Consider the following 23,143-nt stretch of genomic DNA (forward strand, 5'->3'; position numbering starts at 1 on the left):
AATTAAAATACATTTTTTCTATTAGTATTAATGTACTGAATAGGAGTGAATAAGGGCAGAAAGACACAACTAGTTTTACAGTGAAAGTTGATTTCTTTATGGAAGGAGATACAGGAAACTGTTGCCCATGGTAGCAGAGATTGGACTGCTAAACTAGAATTCACCTTTGCTTTCCAACTCTTATTAACAGCATTTACCTTTGTTTCCCAGCTCTTACTACTATGAAAAAAACATACTAAAATTAAATATGCATCATCCATTCCAAAGGACTTTTTTTAAAAAAAGCTTTATTAAACATATGTATTTTAAAGACTTCTATAAACTTGAAGAAATCCTCTACCACACATAAAAGTTCTTATTTTCAGTACTAAATTAATCATCTAAGCAAGTACGACTCAGAAATAGTAGATGAATGGTAACTGAAATGGCCGCTGTTAACTGAAACGATGTGTAGGAAACCAACTCACAAGCAACCTAAAGCTGGGGTAACCTCTGCATAGTACATGCATTGCTTACACAGAAGGAATAATCCAAACTCACCTTTCAACTCACGGAAGCTAAGAATTCTACTCTGCTTTGTAACAGATGGAAAAAAACAGCAGCGCTTTCCATGCCTAGAAATTTGGTCTGACAACTCAGTACTGAAGATAACATTGACCTATTATCACCCATTCATTTTTCAATAATAAAGCTTATGCCTTTTGAAGTATATGAAAAAAAAAGTTACTGTAAGCACAGAGAAAGCTAAGTAGCTTAGGTAAATTTCCATGTTAATAGAAGCTGTTCTACCGCATTAAACAGCCATCTCCATTTTAATAGGTGGATGAGGATTATAATCTTCAATCTGAAAGTCTTCTGCCTTAAAGTCACAGATGTCGTCAACCTTACGAAGAAATCTGAGTTTGGGGAAAGGTCTTGGCTCCCTTTGAAGCTGAAATAAAAGCATGTCCTAAGTTTATTGTACATAGGTAATACTTGGAGGCAGAGATTTTATGTTATAAATTTGATCTCATTAATCTCAATTCGGATTACACCATGTAGATTCTCCCTCCTCCCCAAGAAGACTTAAAGGCAAAAATAATACAGTTTGGCAGTATCTAATTTAGTATTTTGATTGGAAGCAGCAGTGTCCAAATGCACTGCAAGCAGTTTCAGTCTGTAGAGTAATTCTCATGGATGCAAATTAAATTCCTTCCAGAGGAAACTAAATTGGAAATTCTGACCCAGATGTGCATCCAATGTGCTGCAGTTTCTCATGGGAACATTAGGGCCCAAACCAATAACTAGTTCTCTGGATGGTTTTGAACCATATGAATGGTGAGGATGTTCACTCCGAGCAAAGTCTAATCAAATAAAATTCTAATTGTTTCTACTGCAACAAATTAGATCCTGAAGAAAATATACCCTAATTCAGCCAAATAGTAATACCGACTAACTAATGTGAATTGATGAGTTATCCTTTTCTGCTATACTCCAAAGACATTTTATTTTGTGTTTATCCTATTAGGCAGAACAGTTTTCTAAGGCTTTGTAATGACGAAGTCAAAAGTAAGGTACAGATTCTGGGTCTCTAACTTGGTTCTAGAGCAGTACATTTCAATGTGGAATGGTACATTGATGTACATTTCAGTCATGTTTGTATTATATTTCTGTTTGCAAACAGAGGTGAACATAGGTTAAAGGCCAGTTTATTACAATAATACCCATTTTCGATACTACAATTATTAGCACAGAAATGTGAAGAAAAGACATACAAATGAATATCTGCAAAATAGCAATTACAACCCCAAGGTAACTTTGTATTGGATGAGCATTGTGGAAGATAAAAGGGTACAAGAACACAGAGTAAGTACTTACTTGAATTTTTAGAGGTTCCACATGATTCAGATATATGTGAGCATCTCCTAATGTGTGTATGAACTCTCCAGGCTGAAGAAAAAGGAGAATACAAGTGGTCTTCAAATAGTCAGATTTCAAGAAAGCACAACATTACAATGCCTATGGTGTTGATTCTTAGCATCAAATAGCTGGCATGGAACTGCAGCTTCTGTACTAGATTACATTATCAAGACATCCTTACAAACTTCAGAGGACAGTCTCTTCCCAGACACATGCATGGTTAATAAAAACATAATGAAACTCCCATTAACGTACTAAAAATTGTATCCTTGAAATCTTCCTTAGGAAACAGGTACAGTAACTGAACGGAGTACTACTGATCTGTTCACCCAGTTGGGAACAAGTGTGGCAGTGACATCCAGCTTTCTCTTCCACATCCTCAGCAAGTTAGGACTTGCTGAAGTTGTTTCAAACTAGCAACCTTAGTCACTACTGAACAATGTCGTTTGTGGCAATGGAGGTGTCAGTCACAGGCTACAGCATTTATCCAGCATCCAAATGAGTTTTGCAGGCTTGCAAGTTCTGTGACTTAGCAACCCAGAAAAGTCTAATTTAACTTAAGTTTTACTGGCTATTTTATCAACCTCTGACCAAGGTAGATGAGCCTTTGGATACATCACGCTAAATGCTGTATGTCTGACACTCAGAGATTACGCTGCTACAGTACAGAAAGGGCAAGGAAAATTTCCTTGTACTTAGTTACAAAGGAACAGCATGGAGCTGGGACAGGGGAGGGTCAGGCTGAGTGTTAGGGAAAGGTTCTGCACCCAGAGGGTGGTCGGGCACTGGGACAGGCTCCCCAGGGCAGTGGTCATGGCACCGAGCCTGCCGGAGTTCAAGAAGTGTTTGGACAACACTCTCAGACACATGGTCTGATTTTAGGGTAGCCCTGTGTGGAGCCCGGAGCTGGAATTGATGGTCCTTGTCGGTCCGTTCCAACTCAGGATATTTTATGATTAGTTCAGACACCTACCTTGAGTGGTCAAAATTGTCTGTCTTCAGAGGCTGCATTACTTCTCAACTAATGGTAAGTAGGGCAAAAAAATTTGAAAACTAAAATTTATCACTACCCATCATACATGCGTATTAAAAATCTATTTAATTTGCAATTTTATACAAACCAAGATATTAAAATACTTATTCAGAGCTCTGTATCACGTAGCATTTCTCATTGTAATATTTCACAGTGTGCTAGATTTTAAAAGCAAAAATTTGTGGATCTCTCCACAAGAAAAAAAGGAAACCATCAAAGCTGTGAGAGGAAGTGGTGGAGGGGGAAGAGCTACTTTATGGACATAATGTTATTTTTGCTTTTCCTAGTACTTTGGCCTATTTTTTAAAGTATGTCTATTCTCTTGCTGTGAAGTTTGATTCTTCCCTACTTGCCTATTTTAACTTAAGTTCCCTTTCGTGTTGCTGGTAGCAGGAGGATCAGGCCCAAATGGCCTTGCTAGTTTAATTTTTAAATGCTCTAAAGACAAGGGGGTTCACTTGTTTAAGACTGTGGGCCACTTAAATTATTCTACCGAACTGCAAAATACAGCTCTGGAATCAGGGCAGTACCTATTTGAGTACATACTGCCACTCTACATAACCATCTACAGCAGGAAAAATAAATAAACAAATAAATAAATAAAGCCACAAAACTGAAATTATAGCAGGACGTTAGGTGGGCAGAACATCCAAATTGGAATCTTGACAGCAACTGCTGTGCTACTGTTCACTTACAACAAAATAACAAATTCTACAAAATTTAATCACTTGTATGCTATTATCCCATAACGACAACTGCTCGGTTAAGATTTCTGAGTAGAGTACTGGAACAGGTCAGTTTTGACACGTTCATTTAAAGAGACCTGGAGGATCTCCTCTGTTTGACCTGAATTTAAGCATTCTTACACTGCTGATCCCAACTGCCAACCTCTTTTACACATATTTCAGCAAGATTTTGAAAAGTATGTTCATTCCATTTTTTTTGGACATGACACCAGAGTCTTATCTTTGTCACTCTTCAAACAATATCAGGTAAAAATGATTGACTAGCCTACCTTCAGCCCTGTGACATGGGCAATCATGTATGTGAGCAGCGAATAGCTGGCAATATTGAAAGGCACTCCCAGTCCCATATCTCCAGACCTCTGATAGAGTTGGCAAGACAATTCTCCATTTAGAACATAGAACTGGCAAAGGGCATGACAAGGTGGCAAAGCCATCAGAGAAATATCTACGAATTGCAATACAGGAAGAAGGGGAAAAAAAGTCAAAACAGCATTAGTGTCATAAATGTAGAAAAAGCAAAATCTGAACGAGCACTTGATGAGATATGGTAGACAGCAGCATCAAGCTGCACTATCATTCTGTTGCTTTTTCTCTTGTTTAAAAACACCTGCTGCCTGAGCAATTAAGACTGGGTCATGACAAGCTGTCTCCTGAGCTGTATGATTAGAAAAATCATAAACAGATATTCCACAGAACAGATTTATGCCATAATGCTGCACAGCAGTTTGGTTTTACTCACCTAGGTGAGCCAATTGATTTCCCTAAAGGAAGGCATTAAGACTAAAATTAAGCGTGTACCCTAAAGCAACTTCCAACAGCTTCATCTTATGCTCTTCTCACTGCAAGGTATCTTTACTGCTTGTTGATATAAAACTGAGTGATCAACAATAAACTAATTAGCAAACAAAAGATCTTTTGAGTGCTTATCTACACTTAAAAGTGAAGATAGTAAATTTACAGCTAGGTAAGTAAAACTTTAACCCGCTCCTGATATCGGAGAATGTTTAACCTTAAAAATACCAGCAACAGTGCGTGGAAACCTCTTTTAGAGACATGAGTGGAAAATGCTGGGGGATTTTTTTGTGGGCATGGAACTACCGCTGCTGAAGTAAAACATACTCTAGCAGCTGCTCTTATTTAGAAGCAGCACTACAGAGTGAACAGGCATCCAGACAACGTATATCCAAATAAAATGATTACAACACAAATAATATTTTTGTTCTCTAGTTGCAAGGCTTTTTTATAAGTTTATGGTTTAATATATGACTGAAAAACAGACACGCTGCTTTGGTATACTTTTTTTTTTAACCTTTTTAACATAACAACTTCTGTCATTGGTAGCCATGTATATCCCTCACTCTTACCTGCTAAGAAAAACTTTGGAGTAATCGTTCAAAAATTATGAGGTCTGAACATGAGAATTAAGTAGAAAGAGAACCAAGCTGATAATCCCTGATCATTTTTATTGCATTCAGTGACCTACATTCCTGGTAGTTTTATGAAGAATAAGCAAAGACACCAAGATGGAACCGATTGCTGACACAGTACTTAGAGCATAGGTTACCATACAGTAAGATAACATTCAACGGCATTCCCTTAACGTGTGCTGTTGAGTACCTTTGGGATTCCAAGCACACATAATGATTCTTCTGTCATCTGGATTGGTTTTGATCATATCAATCACGTTTTTCAGCTGATCAACTCCTTGGTTGGAATAATCTGAAGAAAGATGCCAAATATGATCTAAATCAGACAGATTCAAATCATGATTTATTTCCAAAGCCCAGCTCACACCCCACTGAAAGGTCATACCCAAATAACAGCCTCTGAAGATTTTAGTGGAACTTTGAAAGTGACTAGATTTATCAGTTTGCACCTTCCAAGTGTAGGCTATTCTTGGTCTTCCTTTGGGTGCTCTAAGGCTTGTGAAATTCTCATGATGGTATTACAATACGTCCCACCATCTCTTGTGTGCTTTCAGTACCTTTAGCACCCATTGAAAGGGGAACATTCCTATTCAGAACATTTTCTTCAAAGCATCAACAACTAGACATTTTTTAAGACCAAAAATGAAATCTGCATGAACACTACCTCCCAAAAAACAATGGTTACAGGACAAAAACCTTAATTGTACAAAGCATGTTACTTCATCATTCATGACGACTTGTTACCTAAACAGGATAAAGGCTGTACTGGAATGAGCAACAAGATAGTCATTCTAGTCATCTAGTCATCCACATTATTTAAAGTAATTCTCCCATTGCACTTCTGGATTAAGACGTCTTTGTCTGTAGATGTTAAACTTACATGCTACAGACCTCCTTAAAAATTTACATATGTATTTATGTATTTTACATCCAGACCAGTAACATGGAGTGCCACGAATTCTTTGAATGCTCAAAAGGAGAAAGTTTTTGGCAGGTGAATATACACATCCATCTGGGAGCCCTGGGAGCAGCAGTAAGGAACTCGGAAGAGCAGGTAATTTTTTCACCAGTCCTCCCAGTCAAAGGGAAGGGGATTGAAAGGTGCAGTCAGATCCAGCATTGACGTTTGGCTACTTAGACCATGGGACTTGCCTTGAGAAACCTGGGGGCTGATGAGGTCCACCTATCAGAGAAGGGGAAGATCACCTTCGGTCATAGGCTTGCCAAGCTGGTGAAGAGGGCTTTAATCCAGAGTTGCCAGGGGAGAGGAACCTCAGCACATCCCACTCCTCCTGGTTTGATGCCAGTGTCAAGAGAGATGCCCAGAGCCTGGAGAAGGGTCACAGGTCAGCAGGAGAGCACCTGAAAACCCGCATTAAGTAATTCCAGCCACTCCAGGCAGTAACTTAGATGTCTTTATAGCAGTGGGAATAAATAAGAGGAGTTGGAGATGTACATGCACATGCTGGGCTACCACCTCACTGGCACTACAGAGACAGGGTGAGACAGCTCCCATGACTGGAGTGTTAGGATGGAAGGATACAGGCTCTTCAGGAAGGACAGGCAGGGGAGGAATGCCATACTGCACCTCGTTCTCACCAACAAGGAGTGTGAAATTCAAGGGCAGCCTTGGCTGCAGTGACCACGAAAAGGTGGAGTTTAGGATCCTGAGGACAGCAAAGAAAGAGCACAAAAAGCTCACTACCCTGGATTTCGAGAGTGCAGACTCTGGCCTCTGCAGACTTGGCAGAGTACCATGGGACAAAGCCCTGGAGGGAAGAAGGTCCCAAGAAAGCTAGTTAATATTCAAGGATCACCTCCTCCAAACTCAGGAGTGATGCATACCAACAAAGAGTAAGTTGGGCAAAAATACCAGGAGAGCTGCATGGATGAACAAGGAGCTCCTGGCCAAACTCAGCTCTAGCCACATAGCCCAGGTCCTAGAAGGCAAAGGCAGAGACTGGGAGAATGAAGAACCGCCCACTGTAGGAGAAGATCAGGTTTGAGACCATCTAAGGAACTGAAGGTTCAAAAGTCCATGGGACCTGATGAGATGCATCCACAGGTCCTGAGGGAACTGGCAGATAAAGTTGCTAAGCCACTGTCCATCATATTTGAGAAGTCGTGGCTTTTTTAAAAAGGGAAAAAAGGAAGACCCAGGGAACTACAGGCCAGTCAGTCTCACCTTTGTACCTGCCCAGATCATGGAGCAGATCCTCCCTGAAACCATGCTAAGGCATATGGAAAATAAAGAGGTGATTGGTGACACCCCAGATGGCTTCACTAAGGGCAGATCATGCCTGACAAACCCGGTGGCCTTCTACAGTGGGGTTACAACACTGGTGGATAGGGGAAGAGCAGCTGACATCACCTACCTGGACTTGTGCAAAGTATTTGACACTGTCCCCCATGATATCCTTGTCTCTAAATTGGAGAGACATGAATTTGATGGATGGACCACTCGGTGGGTAAGGAATTGGCTGGATGGTCGCACTCAGAGAGTTGCTGTCAATGGCTCAATGTCCAGGTGGTGATCAGTAACAAGAGGTGTTCCTCAGGGGACAATGTTGGGACTGGTGCTGTTTAACATCTTCTACGGTGACAAAGACAGTGAAATTGAGGGCACAAGTTTGCCGATGACACCAAGCTGTGTGGTGCAGTTGACACACTGGAGGGCAGGGATGTCATCCAGAGGGAGCTGGACAGGCTTGAGAGATGGACATGTGCAAACCTCATGAGGTTCAACAAGGCCAAGTGCAAGGTCCTGCACCTGGGCTGGGGCAATCCCAAGCACAAACACAGGCTGGGCAGAGAATGGATTGAGAGCAGCCCTGAGGAGAAGGACCTGGGGGTGCTGGTTGATGAGAAGCTCAACACACACTAACAATGTAACGCAACCCTATTCTGGGCTGAATCAAAAGAAGTGTGGCCAGCAGGTTGAGGGAGGTGATTCTCCCCCTCTACTCTGCTCCCTGAGGTGAGACCCCACCTGGAGCACTGCGTTCAGCTCTGAGGCCACCAACATAAGGACATGGACCTGCTGGAGTGAGCCCAGAGGACCATCAAGGGGATGGCGCACTTCTCTGATGAAGACAGGCTTAGGGAGTTGGGATTGTTCAGCTCAGAGAAGAGAAGGCTTCAGGGAGACCCTACAACAACGTTCCAGTACCTAAATGAGGCCTACAGGAAAGCTGGAGAGAGCCTCTGTCAGGGAGTGTAGTGATAGGACGAAGAGTAATGGCTTTAAACTAGAAGAGGGGAGATTCAGATCAGACATTAGGAAGAAGTTCTTCACTGTGAGGGTGTTGAGGCACTGAAACATGTTGCCCTGAGAAGCTGTGGATGCCCCATCCCTAGAAGTGTGTAGTGAGTTTATGTGGCAAGGTTTTGGTAGCAGGGAGGCTGCAGGAGCGGCTTCTGTGAGAAGAATTCAGCAGCTGCCCCGTGTTAGATAAGGGCCTGTTTCAGCAGGCTCCAAAGGGACCTGCCGAGCCAATAAGTGATGTTATTTGCACCTCTGTGAGAGCAGATTTAAGAAAGGGAAAAAAACACAAACAAAAAAAAAACCTGCCGTGCAACAGCAGCTGGGAGAGAGGAGTGAGAGCCAGCCCTGCAGCCCCCAAGGTCAGTGCAGCAGGAGGGCAGGAGGTGCTCCAGGCACCCAGCAGCAGTTCCCCTGCGGCCTGTGGAGAGGCCCCCAGGTGGAGCAGGCTGTCCCCCTGCAGCCCATGGGTCCCACACGGAGCAGATCTCCACGCTGCAGCCCGTGGAGGAGCCCCCGGTGGAGCAGGTGGAGGTGGCCTGGAGGAGGCTGCGGCCCATGGAGAGCCCCCGCAGGAGCAGGCCCCGGGCCGGAGCTGCAGCCCGTGGAGAGGAGCCCACGCAGGAGCAGGGGGTCTGGGGGGAGCTGCCGCCCGTGGGGGACCCGTGCTGGAGCAGTTTGCTCCTGGGAGATGGACCCCGTGGTACGGAGCCATGTGGGAGCAGTTCTTGAAGAGCTGCTGCCTGTGGGCAGCCCCCGCAGGCTCAGTTCGGGAAGGACGGCATCCCGTGGGAGGGACCCCACGGGGAGCAGGGGCAGAGAGGGACCGTGAGGGAGCAGCACAGAGAAATGTTACGGACTGACCGCAGCCCCCATTCCCCGTTCCCCTGGGCTGCCTTGGGGTAGGAGGTAGAAGAAAGTGGATGGGGGGAAGGTGTTTTTTGTTTGCTTTTTTAGTTTCTCACTGCTCTAACTTGTTAGTAATGGGTAATGAATTACATTAATTTTCCTATGCTGAGTATTTTTGCCCATGACAATAATTGTTGAGTGATCTCCCTGTACTTATCTCAACCCTTGAGCCTTTTCCATCGTATTTTCTCCCCCTTTCCCTTTGAGGAGGGGAAATGAGAGAGTGGCTGTGGTGGAGCTCAGCTGCCCACCTGCATAAAGCCACCACAAAGTGTCCAAGGCCAGGCTGGATGGGGCTTTGGGCAGCCTGGTCTAGTAGGAGGTGTCTCTGCCCATGGCAGGCGGGTTTGGAATTTGATGAGCTTTAAGGTCCCTTCCAACCCAAACCATCATTCTATGATTCTATGATCTAGAGCTCACAAGGTCATTTATAAAAAATAAATTTCCGTAACATTCAGTGCCAGAAGGGAACTTTCATCTCGTATATCACAGGATATTACAATTCACCCACTGACCATTGTGCTGGCTGATTTTAGGCTCAATATCAATTATATATGCAATTCACTGGAATTAACTTACCAGCAGAATGGATTCCAAAATAAAAGAGTCATTAGTTGTTATTCATTATTCTGACTCATGCCAGTGAATCAGCATGGTTGGTAACTAATTTTTTCTAATAACTCTTATTGCAACACAACACCAAATTATAGTTATAGGGAGAGACCCAAGCTGGCTGGGAAGCAAGGTAGTAATACATAATTAGCATCTCAGGGATTTCTTCTGCCAGCAGCACTGTGCCAGAAGCCTTTTCAAATGATTTTGTTAGCTCCTGAAGCTAATTACCTATCCATTAGTAGCAAAACATAACAAAATCCATTAGCAACAAAAGTTAAGGGTATTTATCTTGTTCATTTTTGCTACACTACGTCAGGCCTCAGTCCTTTTAAACTCAGTAACGCAAAAACATTTCTGTAAGTTTTTAGACTTGTCAGTTCACCATTTGGACCACCTGTGTTAACATAAAACTGTACTCTGCCAGTGGTCAACATGCCAAAATTAAGTACAGTATCTATATCTAATGTCAACTTTGCGAATGCATTGACAAGAAAATACAGGAAAAAATATAATTAACCATTTTGATATTCTACGTGAGTTAAAAAAAAAAATCACACCAACCAGACAGGGATATTCTTTTTTTTTTTTTTTGATTCTTTTTTTTTATGGCAGTCCTTCTAAGTTTTTGTATGTCCTCTGCTTCGATGATTTAGAAAGAACCATCCAGACACTTCAGAGTAAGTTTAATGGACCAGTTCCACTGAAAATAATATCAACAGATATTGCATCACATCGTAATTTGTTACAGCTATTCTATCCACAGCATCATCAGCTGTGGATACATCCTACATAGTTCCAGCTGCAAAATGGAAATACCTTTCTGTTCCACAATCTCCCATGGTGCACTAACATCAGCTCCTGCCAGCACAAGTGCATCACGGAATTAGGATCCTGTGTTAGCATTCAGAGTGCAGTCTGTGTTCCACTCCAATCAAACTGAGCTAGCTCACATTTCTGGATTGCAATACAGATACCTTTCCATCTATCAATGCCCATGCCAATTCTACATTAAAGTAAAATAACACACGCCTTATGATTCCTCTGTTCTATAAATGCCAAACCACACTATACAACACTGCTTCTTTCAGGATAATTAGATTCAGTTAATTAAAAAATAAAAAGCAAAACTCACCCTCTCTGAGATTATTCATTCTGGTTTTCAGTTCACCCTGTGAACAGTCCTTTTAACAACAGTCCAAACCATCCACAGAATTCTGGAAGCGAGGTGCTACAGTCATCTCACTAAGCAATCAAGGTTGCATTTTTATGTGATTACCTGTGTGCATATCTTTGTATTCTGCTCCAAAGTGCCTCCACTGGAAACCATAAACTGGTCCCAAGTCCCCCTCCTCTCTGGTGCAAAAACCCTGCTTATCCAGGAATTCACGTGATCCATTGGCATCCCAAATCTTCACACCCTTTGCAGAGAGCTCTTTGGCATTTGTCGAACCCTACAAAATACAGACAGTACAAAGTCTACCTCCTAATCCCAGCACAGACGACATGACCCAAAACAGCTGCATTAAGCTTTGCCATTCAACAATATCTCTCCACTTTTAACATAAAGGATAAACAGTCTGATTATTATACTAGATGCTGTTCTTGCACTTAGACAGAATAAATCTTATGAGTAACATACTAGACTGAGGTTTGAGATGCTATGCTTCTGTTATTTAACTCAGGATTATTCTAACTGTGAACACGCAAACAGTACAGTCTCAAGGTCACCTGCAGTATATCAGTTCACATGCACATCTACAGAGAAAAACATTTTGCTTTTTAGATGGATATAAGTAGACAAAAAATGTATGGCCTAGACATTGTCTTTCGCAAGCCACCTATAATGAGCTTAAGGTCTTAAAATCCCTCTTGTTAGCATGACAAAAATTAAAAATGTGACAAAATGACCTAGAGTCATGCAATAATAACCGTTGAACAATGAGCTCCTCAACAAGTCCGAATCAGCAAACTCAGAAATTCAACACAAGAAGTGTTCTGTTTTGGGGAGTATCTAGTCTTTTATCTTTGGAAAAAGGATACTTAAAAAAAATATGCGTGTACTTGAGTATTGCTATTTAGCAAATGGCTAGGTAGATTTTCGCACACCAGTACAATGTCACAACGTATCAAGAACTCTTGTATAGCAACATATTCTCTACAGAATTTTAGTACTCTAACTAGAGCTATTAGCTCTATTAGGTCTCATTTTTTTGCTGCTAAAAAGCCTAGTGTTTACATCAGTCTTACTGCATCTGTGGTTCCTCACTGCTTGTTTCTATTCAAATCAATACAAACTACCTCAACATTAAAAAGCAGATCATTAAATTGTTTACAAGCTACTTCATATTATTATTTCTTATGCAAACGCTACTAAAAGAGGCTACATTAGGCTTTCCAACTGCAGAGTATAGCTAAAATAGCACAAGAACTCACTGTATGAGACTATTTCCCTTAAAAAGAAACAGTTCAAAAAAATTTAATTTGCAACAATGCAATAGTCTTCACTAAAATACACGGAATGTCTTGAAGATAATGGTCTTGTGCACGCAGTGTGTTCTGCTGTATGAACAGAAGCACCCGCAGTCATCCCAAATTCCTTAACCTATTCCATACCAGAAAGTTGTTTTGACATTATTCTCAGGCGTGCTACTGATAGAGACATCCAAATACTGAACCTTGATAAACCACAGCAGCTCCTCCAACACGCCTTTCCAGAACACTCTCTTGGTTGTTAGCAGTGGAAACTGATCTGAAAAACAGATACAAGGTGTCAGAGATGATCACCAATTTGTTAGGGTGAACTGACTTAGGGTTTTCTCCAGAGGACAGTGTCCTCATCTGATAGTCAGGAGTTTGGAGACAAGGTAAGAAGCTGGGAAAGGATGTGTAATGCTCTTATTGGGACCAAGGAAGGTAAGAGCCTGACTTTTCTTTTCCTGGAGCAAAGTGCAGCAACAGATGGAGGCCGATGGCTTGCAGAGGGGGATTTTGCAGAGCACCGCTGATAAGACACTGTGGGGCAGCATGTGGGGCCGTGTAGGCCTCATACGTAGAAAGTACAAAGAGGAGGCTTCAGATAAACTTTTATAGGATAACCAAACCTATTTCAGAGGAGGCTTAGGGTAAACTTTTATAGGATACACAAACCTATTTGACCAGTTCTCCCTCCTCTGCCTGCATGGCAGGAAGGTTCCCTCCCCATCTTCCCCGCTTCACCACCACACCCAGGGGCACTGCCACCCCTCCCCGCGATACCAAAAACATTGCCGGGGGGTGTCCCCGAGCCGTCGCAGCCTGGACAAGGGCGAGGGGGCTGCAGGACTGCCCCCACACACCTCCGCAGCCCCCCGGGGCTCCCCCGGCAGAGAAGATGGCGCCGGACCCCAGGCGCTGCGGGGCGGCCCCGGGCGGGGCTGGGGCCGCGGGTCCCGGCTCGGTGCCGACCTCTGAGGCTGTAGCGCGCCTGCATGCCGAAGACGGAGATGGTGCCGGTGCCGGTGCGATCGTCCTTTCGGTGGCCGTGCTGCAGGATGTGCCGGACCTGCTGCAGGTACTGCGGCTCGCCGGCCATCGGCTCCAGGCCATCGGCGGCCGCGCTCGGCGGCTCCCCCGCCGTAGGCATGGCGGCGGTGGGCAGCCCGGGCTGTCCCTGCGGGCTGGGGGGGGGGTCCGGCTCCGGCTCGGGCTCTCCCCAAGCCGCCGGCCTCCTCTCGCCCGAGCACGCCAAGTTTTGCCTTCCCGCCAAGCAGCGCGGAGGAACGGGCGGAGCAGGGCTTCCCCTTCCTCCCCCCCCCCCGCAGTGGCCTTCCCCACGGCTTTGCCCGGGACCACCCGGGGCTGAGGGGGGCTGAGGGGGGCTGCGGACCCCTCCAGGCCCGCCGGGCTCGGCTGAGCCCCCGCTGCTCGGCAGCTGGCCGTGGCAGCCCCTGTGCCGCCTCCAGTGGCCCCCCCGGAGCGCCGTGGCCCCTCGCCTTGTCGCCCAGCCGCTAGTGAGGGCTGCAGGGACAGCAAAATGGTGTCACGGCGGGCACAGTCGAGTGACTGAGTTGCCGAAGGGACCCCAAGAGAAATCCTCAGTAGCATCCCCCTCGCACGCACCCAGACAGGCCTTTCCCGAAAACCTAACCGAGCCTGTGCACCAAACTGTCCTGACTTTTTACTTGTTCCACCCCACGGGCAAATTAATCCATCTCCGGTCTCTTTCGTAGCAGGCAGTGCTGAGCTGGGTAGGACAGAAGGCTCCGGCCTGTGCTGGCGGGCTGCAACGCCTCAGGAGGGATCGCTCCAGCCTCAATACCCAAAGCCCCGAGTGCAGCCCGGCACCTGCCTCCCTCATCTGCTGTGAGATGCTCCTGCATCGCCATGTCCCATGCACAGGCTTGCCTGCTGTGTTACACCCACCCATGCTTTTACAGCTGGGCTCCTTTTCTGCCATACCTTCTCACCAAGGGTAGCACCCGGTGCTGGATTTTATTGAGTTTCATCCTGTCGATCTCAGCTTCTCTCCCCCATTTTTCAGCATCGTTTTGCATTCTGACTTGTGCCTTCTGAACTGACTGAAATGATTCCTGATGCAGCGTCATCTGAAATTTTTCTAGGTATATTTTCTCTGATCATCAAAACAAACTCTTCCCTGAATATTTCTTCACTAGTATGTCTTAGAAGTTGAGCATTTCCTAAGAGTCACTTATCTCTCAGATAAAACCCAACTTTCTAACTACTGGTGTGATTACAGGAGTTATGACTACTAATCTCTCAAGATTAGGATCCTGCAATACAAGCGTATGTAATGGAGGTTGAATGGAACAGAGGACTGTTTACTAGAAAACATTGCTTCTTACTGCAGGCAGGTAACCATATCTTTCTCACTATTTAAACAATGAAATTACAATTTTTCTTGTGTCTCGTGCATGGTTTTGTACATTTTGAAATGTATAAAACTTAATTAGCAAAGACAGTTGAAAATGGTGATAACCATGTGCCAAAAATTCTAAGAAATGTCGGGCACAGTAAATGAAACCAAATTACTTAGAACTCTGCTCTGAGAGATGTATCAGTACTTAACCTTTATTATAATTTGCAAATACCATGCAAGCTAAAGTGTATAATGTAGGAAAAGACAAACATCTTTTCTGATAAAGGATTCCCTGTTAATTATGGCTCCAGAGGCAAACTACAAGTAAAAAAGTGCCAAAGGCAGAAGACTTACTCATTACTGCATATTCAGAAAAGTCAATTAATGTGCGTTATAAACATCAAAAGCAACTAGAAGAAGAGATGGAAAGTTTTCATTGGAAAATAATATGCTATATGCATATGGAAATCTGGTTGATTCAGACTTAGCTGAATGTGCAACATCTGTAGGGACCAATCTGGAAAAGGCTTAAAAATGTGCCTGAATTTAAGTATGCAAATAGGAATTATTTGCATGCTTAGAGCTGATTATTTCCTTAAGTCTTTGCATAAACAGGACCATAGCTGGTTATCAAAGATTACCTAATTTACAACATAAATAATATTTTATTTAAACAAGTGACACTTAAAATGGTCTTGAATTTGTTTTCCAGTTAAAAGATTGCTACAGTCATCAGTTGCTAGCTCATACGTCATGGTATTTATTAAGCAAAATTGTATTTATATGCAGCTGCTTTAACCATAGGCATTTAACAATTAGCTGTACATCGAGCTAAGGAGTATTTCACCTAAGGAGAGTATACTGGATTTCAGGAAGTAAGATTTCACACATCTTCTTTCCTAGGAGAAAAATAAATAAATATTTTATTTTTAATCTGAAAGATGTTTGACAAATAAATATATGGGGAATGTATCAGTGTCCTGTTGCAAAAACATACACAACATGAAAAACAGGCCGAAGTGGATTTTTTTCTCTTTTTCAGTTCTTGTAGAGCTTCCCATTTTCTTGTGGAGCTTCTGTTTTTTCTTTCATCATACTTCCATGTGCCCTGAATTTGTTGTGCAAACGGAACATAAAATGGTATTGCAGTTTGGAAATTAACACCACTTACTTTTCTCGGGTATGAAATGCATATACAAAATGTGTTGCACAGGCAATTCAGGCTAAAAATTATAATCAGACTAAAGAAATTAATTTTGTCATCATAAGGACATGAAGATTAGTCTTATATGATCTGAAAGAGTATATATTATCAATAACTATAGAAATTACAGAGAATTTTGAAGGCAAACTGTATATCAACTGTGGGAAAATTTTATTTTGTATGCTTACAAATATTAAAAACTATGTATTTTAAATATAATATAATTTCACCAACATAAACCTAATAAAAATTCGTGGTGAGGCTTATTGTATTCTGTCTAAATTTTGCAGGCCAGGCCACCTCAGCCTCTCTGATGGACGACATCTCATCTGTTTAAAAATTGTGAGTCTGACCTCAAATAATGACAGTCAATAAAAAAACACTGACATTTTCTTTTCTTCATCTATTTTGTTAACTTTAATCCTTTTTATTTTCCTTCAGAGACTTCTACATGCATTCAGGTTATGCTTCCCAGCTTCATTTGCTAAGATGAGGCTGTCGGACACTCAGTGACCTGAAGAGGAGCCATCTCTGAGTCTAGTGCCTCTTCAGCAGATCCGTGGGACGCTGCAGTGCTTGTAGGTCTGCACTTCTTGTGGCTCTGGCCTCTAGGAGTGCCATTTGTGAGCATAGGTGGCTGCCTAAGCTGTGCATGACAAAGCTCCTCACGTTTTCTCCAGGTTTTGTGGCTAGCCCCATGGCAGCATGGTATCACCAGTAGCATGATACCACCTAAAAAACACACCATCTTTCCTGGAGTTTCCCCATGGGGTGAGATAACGTGAAGCAATGTTTGCCACTGCCTCTCTGGCCTCGTTCCTCCCTCCCCATCTGGAAACCTCTTAAACACGGAGCGAGGCCTCCATGAGCAATTCCTACAAAAAATGGTTAGAAGGCTGTGGGAAGGATTTTCCTCTGCACACTCCTACAAGTCAAACTGCAGACTTGGTTAACTGCTACTCTGAGCAGAGCACTGCTAATGTGCAAATCTTATGGCAAAGCAACTCTTTCAAGTCAAGATGCTGGTTCTAACTTTTCAGTCCTTTATTGTCAAAAATAACATGGAGCATGCTCTTAAACACCACCTAAAATAAAAAACATAATGAATAGTGGTAATTTCAGTTTGTACTTGATTAATGAAGGCGAAGACATGGTATCTGATGCCAAAGCACTGGACTGTGGTTACGAGGCAATTCTTTTCTGATGGAATATTTGTCATTACATTACCTCATCCCAGATGTTACTTAAAGATCGAGGGTTTCACAGTTAAATAAGTGAAGTCTTTTAATATCATCTTGTCTGCATTTTGCAGGCTAGAACATTGAGCATTTGTTTTTGTTTTCTGTAACGCTTGTGTTTGTCTCTCAATCAATACATTGTTTCTAAGGAGACGGTCTTGAACATACCATGACTGAATTCTGTTCCCTCTAATGTTTATTGCAATGTAAACATCTCTTATGAAGAACTGTGTTCTCTATAAAAGGAGAAGAGAATGAACTTACCACTTAAAAATTCTGCTTGTATAGTTGCAGTGCTTTTCCAGCTATGTATTCAATGAATTCAGCACTCTGTGGGTCTAAGTTCGGAGGAACTTTAATGGTGAAAGTAGGCGAAGTCAGAATATTCACATCTACCACAGTTTCATTTGCACCAGAGGGATCCCCAGGTACCACCTAGAAGAGAGCAAATCAGTACTTTAGACACTACAACCTGCTGTGTGCTTTCAGTTTTGTTTATACATACTGTGCCTTCCATCTTTAATAACAGAAGATTAAACAGAAGAATATTTTAAACTTGTCTACTTTCTTTAAATTACTTTGTTCTGAAAAGACAGTGGGTGTCTTGAGTTTATGCCAAAGCTTATTGTAAGCAGTGGGAAGAGGTGACATGGCACTGCAAGACCGTGTTTAACAACTGTAAGTTAATATTTAAACCATGAACTACACTTATAAAGAGCTTCTGATCTCTTAATGAAAACTTATGTGTGAGTTGTTCCATTAATTTCAAAGGAAAGTTTGCATGGTTGATGTTACTCATTCCTATGTATTTTTCTAAACCAGACTTAGTTCTGTAGCTTTATTTTCCTGAGCAGATAGCTCAGACTTGGTTGGGAAAGTGTGCTTAAATATTGCTCGTCTCCTTGTTCCTGATTTTGGGGGTGAGGGGGGTGTTGGTGGACTGCACAATTATTTTGTATAAAGTTCTTGTAGTAATAGTAGTGCGCTGGATTTCTGAATTGAAAGGGAGAACGGGCTTTGTCCCTGCCCAGTAAAATCGACTGAATTTACCTTGAATGTATTCTTGTGGGCAATATGTAGTTAATCATGATGTATTCACTGCAATATTGACAGCTGCTCTTTATGATATGCAGCTTACACTGCAATAACCTGCATAACAGTTGCTTTCTTTGTGCTTTGGGATATATAGGTAGAGACAGGTACATATATTCAGTGATCCATTAAGGATGTATGACCAGCTGGTACAGTGAAATTTGTCCAAGAAGGTAATCGGAGGCCAGCCAAAGCTGCTAGTATCAATTTGCTCTTATCAGAGATGATTCGTGTTAGCCTGTCAGGCAGCCATCCAAATAAAAGTATTTAGAGGAAAATAGTTTCTAATCTCTGGATGTTTCAGCTCATTGAGGGATTACCAAGCATATGTAAATTCAAGTAGAGCAGGAACTTTCCATTGTAAAGACCAAAAATTACATGTATGCAAACAGCTACAATCCCCAAGAGCATGCGTGTGAGCAAGTCATAGTTGGAAGACAGCACTGTGCAATAGTTCCCTTTATTAGATAACCCTTACCTTAACTATATTGAAAATGTTTTCTGGTCCAATGGTCATATTGGATAGCTCAGAGACCCACCCAAATCTTTCTTTCATCTTGCTCAACAAGTAGGAAGTGTCTTCTGTATGGCGCTGAACCATCTGGAGAATCTGCTCATACTGCTCGCCAGAGAGATTAACCAGTTTAAAGGCTTCGTTAAACTTGATGTGCAGTTCAGGAACATTTGGGCAATCTGTTTAGAAAGACAGCCGGCATGAAGCTTACAGAAAGTCATGTGTCTTCTACTTGGCCTTCTCTATCTGAAGTACAGAAATCTAGGAAAACTACAAAAACAGTCTAGCAAGGAGGTGTATTTTTGGGTTAGTGTTTAAATAATGCTAAATAAAAAAGTTTAATTCTTGCTGACCTATTTTGGTAGCTTTAGTTTAGGCTTACAATGACTAAATGGATTAATTAACCCGTTTGCTGTATTGCAACTTACCAAGTACTTTAAAGTTTGTATCATATTGCATAGCAATAGATTGTCAGGTATAGTAACGAAGAAGTGGTAGTTGTTACCTTTAGCAACTACTTAATCTCCTTATATGTTATCTCTTTTTTTAATTGCTCGTTTATCAATCCATCCCAAGTGTACGGGTTGTTAGAAGACTGTAATTCATGATGTTAGTATTCCTGATGAGTGTTAAGGCCTAATTTGCTTTATCAATTGCTTTATCAATTTAACAATTGCTAAACGTTAGTATGTGACTGAGGACTGCTGTCTCTTTTCTTTTGTAAAATGTGTAGTTTAAACAGTAATATTATGTTATTCCTATGCAAGAATTACCATGGACACATTCAATTTATTCTCTGTCAAATAGGACTGTCAAGGGACACCTTCAGGCTGATAGCACAGCAACCACAGACACAAACTGGTATGTGTAATACGCAGCTGTAGACAAAAAGGTATTTTTAGTGAGATGGGAATGGTCCAATGCTCTCTCCAAAATGTGTCATTGGATCATTTAAATCTGCAACGCTGGAGATGTTCTGAAGATAATTTGGATTTAAGTATTTCCCGTGGCTTTTGAGGCATAAATAACTCTGGAAACGCAGGCATGTTATGCTGCAGTGGGAGCCCTGACAGTGTTTCTGTGTGATGCAGTCCGATTTTTTTTCCAGGTGCTCATGGAGAGTGCATGCCAGAGCTTTGCCATCTTCTTACATACTGAGAAGCATTCCCCTTTTTATTCGCCATGTCAGCCCTGTTTTACAAGCTCTTCAGTGCTTGCTTTCCTTGTGAGGAGCTAATGCTGCCTGGCATTATGTCTGGTTGTCTGCAGGAGGAGCCGGTGTCAGGAGTTTCAGCTTCACCTCGCTTTCTGCTTGGCACTTGTGCACCCAGGCAGGACTGATTGCTGCCTGACCTCTTGCTGCTCTGTAGGATGGCAACTCTAACAATGTATATAGGTATTTTGTGTAGAAGTTCGGACCTCCAGCAGCATGTTAACAACTGAGTTATACTGACACTGTGTGGAGACAGTGGGGAAAGGTAATTGAAATCATCTGGAATGACTAATAGTGCTTAAATTCCTAATTACAGTAAAAACCCAGTGACTGGATGATAATTCCAAAAATATGGAAACAGCACAGTAGAAAATGACAGCCTCAAGATGTACAAAACAATGGCCAACACATTATAGAAATAAATCAGAAAATCAGAAAGTATTTACCATGCAAAAGATTGTCTTGACACTTCTGACATCTCTCGTGAAACTGTGTGCATCCGGAGGAATTCTCTCGAAGCTCTTTGCACAGAGTTCTTTGACGTCCTGACACAATTTTTGAGAACATGCCACTTCTGTCAGAATCTAGGGCGAAATTACAGTATTTTTAGACTGATGTTAAGCTTAGGTTCTTAATAAATACGCATTTGTTACCTATTACGATTGATTATATATAGATACTTTTTGCACTGAATGCAAAATAACTGGCCTAAGTCCAAGCAAAAAATAGGGATTAAACATTCAGAAACAGAAATCAGGAGATGATGTAAACCCTGTTTTCTTCCAAGGAATTCATATTATTTCCTTGTAAAGGCAAGGTAATGTATTTCCCACTGATAGTCAAACAGTTCCTAATATTACTACAGACCATTTTTACAGCATGAGCATTCTGATAAGATCTGTTTGACCTTTAGAAATCAGGATGTTTTGTAATTGTGTAGAGCTAGATGAGAGCACAGTACCTAGGTAACATGGGTCATGATTCAGGAAAAATTAAAAATCGCTTTTGTAGAATCGCTTCAATTTATGTTTTCTGATGACTGTATAGTGACTATGCCACCTCCCACTCAGAGTTGTTGCATGTCCTTACTGTGATCTCTTAATAGATAGGCACCAGCATGTATTGGAATGATTGTCTTTGTTTTTTGTTTGTTTTGTTTGTTTTAATTTTCATTAATAAGATAGAAAGGATAAAGCTTATTTGTATTCTAAAGGTTGACTGAGGGTTGTTTCCTCCATCGAGAGTTATCACCTAAACCAAAATTATGCCCAGTGTTTTCCTGCTTACTGGGAAATCCCATGGCTGTTTTGTATTTGACTGGTACACTACATTGCACCAGTAGCTTCAGGCAGGGCTTGCAGCTGTCTGGCAGAGCTTAATGTCATTTGGCAAGGGCAGGCATATGCCATGACATCTTGCAGAATTACCCTGACTTTTTAGAGTTGGAGACATGTCAACATGGCATGATACATAAGTCTTCCTGACAAAGGCTGAGATCAGACCTGTCAGTCAGCCTTATGAAAACCTGCATCTGCCATGATTTCAAGAGCTCCTGAGGAGCTCCTGAAAACATTTTGAGAAATACCATGAAAATCAGGCTGTGTAGGACCCATAAGTCCCACTATAATATTTCTATGAGGTTTCTAGGTGATTTCTTCTTTTTAATTTATCCAATGAATTTATGCTTGACGCATGCCTGTTTAACCAAGATAGCCTCCAGAGCTTCCATACCTTGTCTTACGCTAACATGCCACGGACTGAGCCATGAGCTATAGTTTAGCAATCCTGAGAGGTTTGATGTCACTGACCATGCAGTTGAGTTTTGTTTTCCAACACTTGCCTTTGGCTTGTTCCGTCAAATCTGTTCTATTATCTTTGTATTCATCGAATACTTCAGTAATCACCGCACTGACACCTTCAAACACTGTCTTGCTGAAATCAAAGACTGTCTGTAGGAAGCCCGGTATGCCCCAGTCTTTCTGTAAGCCATCACTTCTGGTAGTGTCCTGGGGTAAAGCAGGCATGCTGGGGGACTCATTCAAATCCAGATCAGACATGAAATATGCTTGAAAGGACTGGTCAAATTCTTTTTGCATGTGCTTGAAAAAAATGAAACTTCTGTCAAATATTGAGCCCATGTCCGATAATAGTTGGCTAAATAAATCTTCCATTCTTACTAGCTGGGTATCCTCTTTCTCAGGCTTTTCATTAACCTGGATGTCTTTTCCTTGGTCTTCACGAAATGTGAAAATAAGCGTAGGTATTTTCCTCAAAAAATCTTCAACCTGAATATAAGAAAGAGATAGATCAGCTGCCAGACAATTTAACAATTTTTCTCAGGGAAGTGGCTCTAAACTCTTTTTTCAAATACCTATAGTAACAATGTACTCTCTTAACAACCGAAATCACAGCAAATTATCCAAAGTAATTTAAGATGTTAGACTCAAGAGTGCAAGTACGTTTAGTCTAAATTATTAACTCCAAATCAGGTCTGAAGAAACATGGCTGACAGTTGGCCTTTAATCTGTTGAGGCTTGAAGTTAGTATTGGTTTTTGGGTTTTATCCAACATACAGTTTGGACTTTATCTTGGAAATATTTCTGTGGTAGTTATGTGTCATCTAGAGAACAGAAGGCAGTTGTTCTCACCGTAATCTGTAAACACCCTTGCCTCTCACCAATGGCCAAATGCTCAAATTCCTCTGCAAACTGAAACCCATTAAAATCAATAAATCAGTGGCTCCGAGTCCATGGTTTGATGACGGAGGAGACTGAGCGACAGCTCTGCTTCGTGGGGTTCCCATTCCCTAGGTCTCAGCTGCTCGTTCCCTACTTCCCACTTTGACGTAATGCCTTCACCTGAGCAGAAACACTGCCTTGTGGAGCCACAGTTTATGGCATTATAAAACTGGTAAGGGTTAAGAAACACCATGTCAAATATATATGTACACATATACATATGTGTATACATATATGTATACGTACATGTATACATTGACAGGTATTTTGGCAGAACTAGGGGGAAGGTACATTGTGAACCCATCCTGGAGGATCAGCCTCAGCTTGTATTGCCCCCACTGCCTGTGTGCCATCAGCCACAGCTAGAGTCTTTGTCCTCTTTTTTAAAAATAATTTAC

At 42.1% G+C, this 23,143-nt stretch overlaps 2 protein-coding genes and 1 long non-coding RNA gene across 7 annotated transcripts in view; 1 reads left to right on the forward strand and 2 right to left on the reverse strand.

Annotated features, from left to right (window-relative positions):
* Positions 1–267: 267 nt before the first annotated feature.
* Positions 268–14,000, reverse strand: TYMS (thymidylate synthetase). Of its 2 annotated transcripts, XR_013946926.1 has the most exons (8): positions 13,336–14,000; positions 12,567–12,640; positions 11,168–11,342; positions 5,296–5,397; positions 3,948–4,123; positions 2,873–2,920; positions 1,858–1,929; positions 882–931 (listed from the first exon to the last, which is right to left on the reverse strand). XR_013946926.1 is itself a non-coding variant. In XM_080581120.1 (7 exons), the coding sequence occupies exons 1-7, from the start codon at positions 13,511–13,513 to the stop codon at positions 794–796; spliced, it is 915 nt and encodes a 304-aa protein (XP_080437246.1). In that variant the 5' UTR covers positions 13,514–13,991; the 3' UTR covers positions 268–793. The 2 variants fall into 2 exon arrangements, 1 of the variants encoding a protein (XP_080437246.1); XM_080581120.1 differs by lacking the exon at positions 2,873–2,920 and having other exon boundaries at positions 268–931; positions 13,336–13,991.
* On the forward strand, positions 13,304–17,059 carry LOC308190137. 2 transcript variants are annotated; one of them, XR_013946927.1, is made up of 5 exons: positions 13,304–13,441; positions 14,411–14,489; positions 14,627–14,741; positions 16,241–16,292; positions 16,392–17,059. It is a non-coding gene; the product is annotated as an uncharacterized lncRNA (long non-coding RNA). The 2 variants fall into 2 exon arrangements; XR_013946928.1 differs by lacking the exon at positions 14,411–14,489.
* A 147-nt stretch (positions 17,060–17,206) lies between these two features.
* Positions 17,207–23,143, reverse strand: part of CLUL1 (clusterin like 1) — a 32,599-nt gene continuing 26,662 nt past the window's right edge. Inside the window, exons 5-8 of one of the 3 annotated variants that reach the window (XM_080581119.1) lie at positions 21,848–22,292; positions 20,454–20,591; positions 18,759–18,973; positions 17,207–17,623 (exon numbers count right to left, since the gene is read on the reverse strand). In XM_080581119.1, the coding sequence (XP_080437245.1) occupies positions 17,456–17,623; positions 18,759–18,973; positions 20,454–20,591; positions 21,848–22,292 (966 nt within the window). In that variant the 3' untranslated portion in view covers positions 17,207–17,455. Of the gene's footprint in view, positions 18,974–20,453; positions 20,592–21,847; positions 22,293–23,143 lie in introns of all 3 variants that reach the window. The other 2 variants (XM_080581118.1, XM_080581117.1) reach the window with 2 other exon arrangements.

This window comes from Anser brachyrhynchus (assembly GCF_964034855.1).
Source record: "Anser brachyrhynchus genome assembly, chromosome: 2".
Classification (NCBI taxonomy): Eukaryota; Metazoa; Chordata; class Aves; order Anseriformes; family Anatidae; genus Anser; species Anser brachyrhynchus.